Source organism: Condylura cristata, unplaced genomic scaffold (genome assembly GCF_000260355.1).
Source record: "Condylura cristata isolate star-nosed mole 26May11 unplaced genomic scaffold, ConCri1.0 scaffold00007, whole genome shotgun sequence".
Lineage (NCBI taxonomy): Eukaryota > Metazoa > Chordata > Mammalia > Eulipotyphla > Talpidae > Condylura > Condylura cristata.
Window position 1 is genome coordinate 41,748,097 of NW_004567108.1, and position 10,759 is coordinate 41,758,855.

The 10,759-nt window shown below is 44.6% G+C and overlaps 1 protein-coding gene across 1 annotated transcript in view; it reads right to left on the bottom strand.

Annotated features, from left to right (window-relative positions):
- Positions 1–10,168, bottom strand: part of MAST4 (microtubule associated serine/threonine kinase family member 4) — a 529,678-nt gene extending 519,510 nt beyond the window's left edge. The window contains exon 1 of the mRNA XM_012721946.1: positions 9,818–10,168. Coding sequence (XP_012577400.1) covers positions 9,818–10,168 — 351 coding nt within the window. The remainder of the gene's footprint in view (positions 1–9,817) is intronic.
- Between the last annotated feature and the right edge of the window lie 591 nt (positions 10,169–10,759).

Below are 10,759 nucleotides of genomic sequence, written 5' to 3' on the forward strand. Positions count from 1 at the left end.
AGTATCTTCACAGAAGGGTTAATGAACGACACAGCAAAAAGCTTTGCTGTTAGTACAGCCTGAGAAACACTCTGTCCATGAAATCAAGAGATAACTGTTTCATATCTACCTGCTTATGAAGGGAAGGGAATGCCATGACTACCAGCACCTGTTGGTAGCATTATCCTTCAAGGAAGGGACTGGGAGCTTCCAGATTATTCCTGGCCACAACACTGATGTTTGGCATAAACCAGCTTTTACATACTCATTAACAGTAGCAAACACAATTATAGAATGTTTATTATGTGCCAGCCTGGGTCCTCTATAATAAAACATTTCAATCATTCTCATAGTGACCTTCTGCAGGGAATATGGGTAAGTTCCATTATACAGACAAGGAAAGTGTCTCAGGTCTCATTATTAATGACTTTTACAAAGTTACATGGCCTCCAAAAGGGTGAGCCAGCAGTCAGCACCCTTACACATGACAGACCCTGACCCTCAGGGGACCAGAGGGTTGCTGGCTTGAAGGGATGAGAGAGGGGTACAGGTCCTTTCCAGGCAATTAGAAAATGTGAGAAAGTGACTAAAATGACATGGGGTGGAGCCTCCCTGGTGGTTAAAGTGTAGCACTATGAAGCTATCTGCAGCCACTGCAGCATGAGTTCGATCCCCGGACAGAGAGGTGACCCCCATGGCACAGTAGACCTCTCCTGTCTCGCCCACTGCTCCCCTAAGCAGTGTATTTCAATAGATTTGTCTGTTCTGGTCCCTAGTCTGTCTCTGGTGAGTTCTCTCACTGCTATACCTCTGGCCTAAACCCCAGTTCTTATATGTACAAATAAATAAATCTTCAAAAAATATAATAAAAAGACATGAGGTATCTTCTAAAAGTACAATCATCTTTAAGATTTTCTCTAATGTGAGACCACCTGGAAACTTCCCACTGTGAGAAATGTGCCCCGCTCTGTGTCTGGTGAAGCCTCTCACCACCTCTGAGCCTCTGGCCTGTACCCCAGTTCTGTATGTGCAAATAAATAAATCTTCAAAAAAAAAAAAAAACTAGTCCTAAAAGGTCATCCTGGGATGAGCCTGGGAGCAGCTTATTGGGGTAACTTAATCAATCCCCATTGAACAACAATAACAAAAAAGCCAATTATGAAACACCCAGGAACTAAAGAGTTACATTAAATAAAGTTTACAAAGGTAACATTTCAAATAGATAAATAATTTAAAGTAGGAAAAGGTTGGGCAAAGATTGCCTCCTCTACTTGACAAGCAGTTTTCCTCACATCCCCCTTTGCTCTCTCACGCTCTCACACACACACACACACTCAACTTCCTAAGAGGTGCACTGCAACTTACTAGCCTGAGAAGAGCCTTAAGAACGGGAAAGTCAGCATTTTCTTGGCCCTTCCTGACAGGTACTGTCCTCATTTGACGTGAGTCTGAAGTCTTGTCCAGCAAAACTTTTCAATGCCCCTTTGTCTTCCACCCACATCTGCAGTGGTCGCTTTATCTGGATCTTCCCTCCCTTCCTCCTCCTGAGCTTCCTCAAGCAGCCCTTTTACAAGGAGACACAGGTGGTTGAGGGCTTCAATTAAGTCTCAGGTGAGTTCAATGAAGCCTCCAGGGAGTTCAAGTCAGTGCTATGGCTAAAACTAAAAAGCTGACAAAAGAAATGTTGTGTTTCTGTTATGCATACATAGGAGTTAGACATATTGTTGGAACCAATTATTCATAAAGAACCTAGTTGTGAAAGTAATCATTTCACCTCGATACACAAAATAAATGCCATCACAACTGCCGTCTACTTCAATATTTTTAATAGGTAGTTTAGCTACCTACGGTTACCCAAGTAGCAAATTTAAACTCTAGAGTTTTGAGCACATGTTTCATTGACAGTGTAGAATAACATAAGATTTTAACTTCCAGTTCTAACTCAATTCCATTTTATTTCCTAACCACCCATAAGGTTCCAGGGTCCTTCCTGTATTGCAGAAGGTTCATCCATCTCTGCATAAAGACATGCCTGAAGAGGCAAGTATTGACACCAGAAAGTCAAGAAATAATGGTATTTTCAAACAAACACAGGCATAAAATCACTGGCCAAGAGTGAAACACACACCTAACATCTGAGCTTATTAAAAAGCCGCTGCCCAAGTTTGAAGGCAAAAGTAGGGGGAGGGGAGCGAAGTGTCCACATCTAATGTGAGTTTCCTATTGTATACTCCACGATCCTGAGTAAATTAGGTACAAAGGTGAGCATGCCACCACTGAAATCACTGCTGAATCACAAAGTCAAGAACATTTTATTAAATGTTCATTTTCTACATGAGAGTCTATGAAATTAGTGATGAAAAGAAAGCCCACTCATTTGTCAGTATTTCCATTCTCCTTCCCACCTCCATAACACTCCCACCCCCAATATCAGTACAAAGCATTTCGGCTGAAAGGTTCAGTGAAAATAAGTACCATAATCAAAATTATATTGACTGTGTCCAAGAGAGGAACTGATGGTCTAGCAAAAGAGTACAGACCTAGGGTACAAATTTATAATCTGCCTCACAGACACGTGTCTAGTTATGAATTCAAAGCACTAATTAAGCAGTGAATGCTTTTCACACAAATTCTATATATTTAAACAGGACTTTCATTGTGTGTACCGCTGACCACGGTCCTGAACCATTTCAAGCTCAGCAAGGCTGGGGTCTCCCCTAACCCTGAAAGTAGAGGTTTCCTGTGTTGCTGTACTACTGCCAAATCCTTCTCAGGAATTCTGAACTAAGTGAGAGTACTCTGAGAGAGGGCAGCAAAGAGTAAATGAAAGAGTGCACAGAAAAAGAACTCTGTTTAATCATACTTTGTTATATTTTAACTCAAAATAGCATTACCAGATAAGGAACCAGACCAATATGAGAGACGTAAAAAAGATAACAGGAATCGGTGAACAAAGATGCAAAGTTGTGCCAACCTGAACAGGTGTTCAGGGCGGAGCACCAGGAGGATGGGGGGAGACAAGCTGCAGATGCATTTGAGTTCTAGCAGAAGTGCTCCGGATTATTTGCATTTTGCCTCAAAAATTAAAATGCTTACACTGTCCCAAAGGGGTGAAAGAGAATTTCTGCTGGGCAATTTACATATATGAACACTTGCATATTTAAATTTTATTATCATATTCCCAGCAGATCTCCCCTCTAGGAAGTTGGGATAGCCCTTAGAACACTTACCTCAGGCCTCCTCCCACACTTACATAAACCAAAGTTAGCTTCCAGTTAATCACCAAATTCCTTGTTACCCCTTTCACAGGTCCCAAATCCTCACCTAGGAAGATGACATAGTCGTGCTGCACTCTGGCTACATCCCTAGGTGCTGCTATGAATTCCCATGCTGATAGTTTTTTTTTTTTTTTAAATATATTATTGAAGAAAAATGACCACTAAGAGCAGGTTCAACAAGCAAAGAGACAGTATCTTCACAGAAGGGTTAATGAACGACACAGCAAAAAGCTTTGCTGTTAGTACAGCCTGAGAAACACTCTGTCCATGAAATCAAGAGATAACTGTTTCATATCTACCTGCTTATGAAGGGAAGGGAATGCCATGACTACCAGCACCTGTTGGTAGCATTATCCTTCAAGGAAGGGACTGGGAGCTTCCAGATTATTCCTGGCCACAACACTGATGTTTGGCATAAACCAGCTTTTACATACTCATTAACAGTAGCAAACACAATTATAGAATGTTTATTATGTGCCAGCCTGGGTCCTCTATAATAAAACATTTCAATCATTCTCATAGTGACCTTCTGCAGGGAATATGGGTAAGTTCCATTATACAGACAAGGAAAGTGTCTCAGGTCTCATTATTAATGACTTTTACAAAGTTACATGGCCTCCAAAAGGGTGAGCCAGCAGTCAGCACCCTTACACATGACAGACCCTGACCCTCAGGGGACCAGAGGGTTGCTGGCTTGAAGGGATGAGAGAGGGGTACAGGTCCTTTCCAGGCAATTAGAAAATGTGAGAAAGTGACTAAAATGACATGGGGTGGAGCCTCCCTGGTGGTTAAAGTGTAGCACTATGAAGCTATCTGCAGCCACTGCAGCATGAGTTCGATCCCCGGACAGAGAGGTGACCCCCATGGCACAGTAGACCTCTCCTGTCTCGCCCACTGCTCCCCTAAGCAGTGTATTTCAATAGATTTGTCTGTTCTGGTCCCTAGTCTGTCTCTGGTGAGTTCTCTCACTGCTATACCTCTGGCCTAAACCCCAGTTCTTATATGTACAAATAAATAAATCTTCAAAAAATATAATAAAAAGACATGAGGTATCTTCTAAAAGTGCAATCATCTTTAAGATTTTCTCTAATGTGAGACCACCTGGAAACTTCCCACTGTGAGAAATGTGCCACCAGGATTCTTTCCATAGTTTTTTTTTTTTTTTTTTTGGTTTTTATTTTTAGGTAACACTGTTCTACAACACCATATTTGATCCAGAAATCTTGGATCATACATGCTCCCCTCCCCCAGCCAGCATCCCTAGTTCTCTGCCATAATCCATTTTCCTCCCATAGTTTCACAGCTCTGCAGGCTGCACTGTAGTATGTCCATGTCCTCAGAAAGACAAACTGTAAAACAGCTCATAACTGCTAAGTGTAAGGGACAGAGAGCCTTTCTCACTGTCTCTTAAACACTGCCAAAATAGAAATATTTGACATTTCCTAGAGTATGTCTGACAAGAGCTGGAAAGAGTCAAAGCCTTTGTCCTTTGATGCTGACCCTTCCTTCTGTAGGAAACCCAGGCAGGCAGCTGCATGAACTCACAAACACTATACTTTGTGTCACCATGGACCCTCACTAGATCCCAGAGCAATTTCCCCCAGCACTCACCTCAGGTAAAGATTTTCCTGCAACTTTGCTTTTCACTATGGAAATAAGCATTTGCATGGCCCTCTTCTCAGTCTCTACTCACATTAGTAAAGTTTTCCATTTAAGATAATACCAGGCTTCAGGCAGTAGCATGGTAGAAAAATAGCATTAATATTCCCACTAAGATAGTCTCTTGAATAAATACCTAAATTCTTTTCCTGTTGTATCTCAATGTGTTTATCTGAAAAACCAGGATGAACCCCTGTCACATTCACTCACCATTACTGAGTCCATCTTCTAAGGCCATCAGGTCCACACCTGGAGCATTTCAACAGGCTCTAATGAAAATGCCCCGCAGAAGATTTCATGGTATCCAGTCTTCCAAAATACAAATCTGATCATGTCACTTCTTTGATTCAAGTCCTTCAGTGGCCCTCCAAATAAAGTCCAGAGGTTCTCCAGGACCCACCTGTTCCTTCTCTATCAGCCAGTGAGGCCAAGCTCTTCCCTCCTCCACACCATGCAACCAGATTCCTTCAGAGCCACAAACCCACCATCCCCACCATGTTCTCTCCTGTTTTGGGCCACTTGCTATCTGTGTCATCACTCTTACCCACCCCCTTCTCCAACTAGCTCCTGCTCCTCCAGTAGGCCTCAGGGCAAACATCACTTCTGAGTAAGACACTGTTTCTTCAGGACTAGATGAGTTACTCAACAGGGTCACACACAGCCCACCCCCATACCCATTCAATATCTTTGAAACTAACTACTTAATAATCATGTATTTAGTGACTACCTTCCCCACTAACTAGAAGTTTGGTAAAGGCAAAACTAGCTCTGTATTGCCCACCTTCATGTCCTCAGTGCTCAGGACAAGACTCACAGAGTCAGGCTCAGCATGTATTATTTGACTGATTTTCTGGCCTTGTGGCTCGTATTAAAGAAGTGAGTCAAAAGCAGACTAAATAAATAATAACGTGCCAAGATTTATGCACTACTTTTCATTTCAAATTATGTAGCTGCTGTGATTAATAAAATACAAATTCACTGAAAGCTTTACTGAACTGAAAAGCTTATGCTTTACTATTTATTCTCTTAACCAAGGAAATCAGCATGTGGGGCCACCTCACCAACCCCCCCCAACATACCCACCGAAAATGATATTAAAAGCAGTCCTCAAACTCACACACCATTTAATAGAACAGTTAAGCGACCTCCCATAGTTACACCTATTGTTAATAAGAGAAAATGTTTGCCAACTTATGCCAATAAAACAAATTATTTTAGTATAGAACATATAAATGAGCTACTTTATATTGAGTTGAAAATCCTTTTAGCTACTAAGCCTTTTTTCTGCCATTCTAAGAATCCCTGAAAGTTTCCATTTTAATAGCCACAGTGAAAAGCAGAGTTAATACACAAGTTTCTTTGAAGATACCCTAAGTGGATTATTAGTGATATGACTTTGTTCAAAATTTACCTGGAAAATTGTAGTAACATTTTCACTGCAGTCCATGTTTCCAAAATAAGCGATCCAGAGGCTTGAACATCATGATTCACAACAGACAAAACAAATATAATCACATAGTCACCCTTCAATCAATCCCTATTTTCAGGGATATGATTTTTCTGCCCCCTCATTCATGCCATATATATCTACTAATCCCCCACTGAGACACAGAGGCACTGTGCTAGGCAGACAAAGACAAAAGCCCTGCTCTCAAGGAGTTGAGACCACACAGCAAATACTACCCAGTACTTTCTTACACAAGGTGCTTTGGAAGGGAAAGAGCAGAAGGGGTTCAAGGCAAATCTCAGAAATGTCTGAAAACAGACCCCAACAATCTTGATCACCGAAACTATAGAAAGACAGACTTCAACATGACAGACCCACAAATCCACAGACTTGGGGAAGGAACAATAAAGTCAGATACAGTTTACTTAAACATAAAACCAGGCATCATCTCTGAGTCCCATGTTGGACAGTGCACAAAAACTAAAATCACAGTAATGTTAAAGTGTTGTTTTTAAAACAGCATAAGATTAAAGGGAAGACTTACATCTATAAGATTTTATAAGTTTTAAGATGGGTATCAACAGTAAGTAAAGTAAAACATAAATAGGCTGAACACTATTGACACTACTAGATATGTTCAAAACAATTTTAACAAGGTTGCCCAAAAATATAACAATAACAACATACTATAAACTGAATTTTGCTGTTTTTTAAATTTGTTGCACCAAGTTACTATTTAAAAAAAAAAAAACTTTGGAAAGTGACTCTCCCAAGCTAAACACGACAATCTCAAAATCTAAATGAATCTCTCCATTTTATGGGCTGTACTTGAGCATTTTAAGGCTTTATATTCAGTGTCCTACTACAATATAACTAAAACTACTCTAACAGTAGTTGAATAATCCAACCAGATACAATAAAAACTGTTTCCCAGCATATACTAATAAATTGGGAACTAAATTAAACAGATACAGCCTCAGGTTCTCTGACAGTAGGCAGTAGATTAATTATGAATAAATGAATGACAAGCCAGACCAAGCTTGTATTTTCATTTACTATTATTCCAATTTAAGGGGTGAAAACTGGGGGCTACATTAGATGAAGAGCCCACAATCCCACATCTAGTTAAGGTGGCAATCTTAGTTAAGGAATCAAAAATTAACCCTTTCACAAAACTGAGGTTATAATCCTGAGTTCCAGAATGAGCCTTTTGGAAAGTTACTTATAGTTGCTGTGTTTTCTGATAGGATGGGGGCGACACTAGTTACAATTAAAGAGGCCCACATAACATAACCCCTACACACACACACACACACACACACACACACGAGAAAGTTAAGAGCCAATGTAGCACACCATCATCAGTATAAGAACTAGAAAATGGGTACTGGACCCCAATCCCTTCACCAGAACTATCATTTCTCAATTCCTTGTGGGGAGGGCAAAACCTCCAAGGTTCCAAGGTTTTAGTTTTGCTGCAAAAATCTCTGAGCAAGTCACTTCCATTCCTGGACAACTTTAGCATCCCCTGCCATAGGTTAAGTTTCACAATAAATTGTAATACTGTATCTGTTTAGATCCAATTCTAAGATTTCACAAATACTGACCAAAGTTATTTAGCCAATCCACTTTCCAAAATGTGCTTCAATCAACCAAGCCTCATCACATTGGCTGTGAAATAAGCTATCATTATATCCACTTCCGAGAAAGTAAAACACTGTCACCCTGAGGCCAGGCAATAAATCACCTACAGAATCAGGATGAAAAGTGAGAAGTTCCCAGCTCCCCCCATCTCAGATCTTCAAAACCTTCTCATTTACCACGAAGTACCATTCCAGCTACACAGAAAACAAAGGGCAGCGAGCTCTAACTACATTCTCTATTAATGCCCCCAGCTGGCCGGTGACAAGTGTACTTATCTCTGCAATCTGAGGCAAGCTGAATACCTGGGCCATGTCTGGCATCTTCAAAAAGAGATAGAACAAGTGAAGGATGCCGGTTAAGTACAGGAGGTGATCATGCTGCTCTGTGGCAGGTGTGACATCCAGCTTAATACCTGCCATCCTGTTGCTAGGATCAATCTGAACGTTGGATCCATCCTACATTCTTGATCAGAAAAAGGGAGCCTTCCTGAGGAAATGGACTTAACCCAGAAGTTTACTATTTCACCTTATTATCTTAAAAAAAAAAAAGTTTACTAGTTCAAACCCCTCATTCTACAGATTATTGAACTGAACCTCAGCTGTATGAAAGGGATGAACCAAGGTCCCACGGCTCAGGATATTGCCTTCTAGAAAGCTGGATATCAGCTCATTGGGGACTGGGCCGTGATTACTGGCACAGACTTGGTCACCAAAACCAGCTAAGGTTTGCTGCATCTTGACAGGTTAAGATTTGGCTTCTCTCACCTGTGGGAGCCTTAGTTCCAGGTTGGTGTCCCAGAGAACCACTGTAAAATCACTGGCCTCTCTTACATTTTCTGAAGCCAAAGACTTTTACTTACTAAAGCTAACCCCATTGGCTAAGAGGAAAATACTCCGGTACTGAGGAATAGACTTCATAAGGAGCTAAGTTAGGGTGATGTTTTTTATTTATGGTCCTGCCTCATCGTGATGACTTCCCCACAAGACAGATCCAAAGCAATCTTATGAAGAACCTATGTCTTTAACAGAGCTCTAAAGACTGAAAAAGGCCAGAGAAAGCAAGCAAAGGGGTACTGAACTTGCAGACATAATCCACAAGTTTTGATCTTAGAGCCTTCCAGGAAACCAAGATGGACAAAGTCGCCAGAAGAAAGTAGGACGCTCCCTATTCAGTTTGGTGACAAGCAAGCATCTGCGCACTCTGGAACAAGACCCAGGGGAGCCGCAGGTGCGCCTCTCAGCTGGCAGAGAGCCAGGAATGCTCTCTCTACCAGAGGGCCTTTTTCGAGGACTAGTCAAAACCACCCTCCAGCGATCACAAGAGAATAGCGCAGTATAACTCAAAGGTGTAAGACTCCTGCGGTTCCCCCATGTGTAACACACACTTTTCCATTCACTACAGTCCCCTCCGCCAAAGCGCCTTGGTGGGAAGCAACGCCCACTTCTGAGAATAAAATCCTAGTTGTAGGAACAAGACAGGTGTCCAGATCATAGCCATGCACAGATCACCCGAAGCAGATGCAGGCATTCAGGAGTTTGTTGCCTTGACATTTTAAAAGCACACACTGTCAGGCAATGCATGCACAAGCGCGCGCGCGCGCGCAGTCACACACATAACAGTTATGGGGAAGTCAGTGCCCCACAGGGGGACTCGTGCCATCACCTCGGGCTCAAGGCTGGACTCCTCGAGTCCCTCCCGCACCCTGGCGCGCTCTGCCCATCGCCCCCCAGCGGGTTAGAGAGCTGGGTGGTCCGGCAGCCAGACCCCGGGGGTAGAGTGGTGGGGGGTGGGGGGGGAAGGCGGGGCCCACCTCCTCGTCCTGCTCCTCCTGGGACGCACTGCTGTCCGGAGGCGCGGGCGGAACGGCTTCTCCAGGGAGCGGCAGCGGCGGCGTGGGGACTCCGAGCTCTAGCACCACGCGCACCGGAGCCCACGCGGCGGATGACCCGGCGCCCAGGGCTCCGCCCGGCGGCGGCGGCTTTTCGCGGGAGAAGCTGCCGGGCTCCCCTTCCTCCGACAGAGTTTCTGAGCCCGAAGAAGACTCGGCCGAGGAAACGCCGGGTGAGGACGCTGCCGCCGCCGCAGAGGCAGGAGTCCGGCCGCCGTGGCCGCTGCAGCCTCGGGGAAGCGGTTCCCGCACCTCCGAAACTTTCTCCCCCATTTCCCCCTTGGCCCCAAAGTGCGCCCCGAGGGGTCGCGCGGGCGAGGCGCGCACTCAGCCCCAGCGGGGGGAAGCCTCGAGCTGCGCGGTTATGGCTAGCTCTCGCGGCTGCTCCCGGGCTGCGGGGAGCCCCGCCGGCAACTACATGGGCGCGGCGCGGTCGCCGGAGCCCGCCGCCAAGTTAGCAGCAGTCCAGGCTCTGCAGCTGACGGGAGGTCCCACGCGCGAGGACATGCCAGCTCTCTTTCGTGCTCGAGCTCCACAGGGCTCCCGCGCTGCGCCCGAGCCGCCGGGACTGCGGCTTCTCCGGCAAAATCTGCCTCCGGGACGGATCGCGGCCGGCAGAGGAGACGGGCAGCCGGGGGAGCCAATGGCAGGGCAGGCGCGCCGGTGGGCGGAGGCTGCGGCACCCCTGGCCGCTCTAGCGTCAGGTAGGGAAGGCGGGGCGGAGGGTGGGTTACTAGGGGACCCGGGCGAGATTCTGGTTCCCTGGAGTGTGGAGTGGAGGCTGGAATCCTCGCCAACTTAGTCCCCGACTGGGATTCTGAACCTAAAGGAAGAGTGACTGACCACCCTGCAACGCGGGGACAG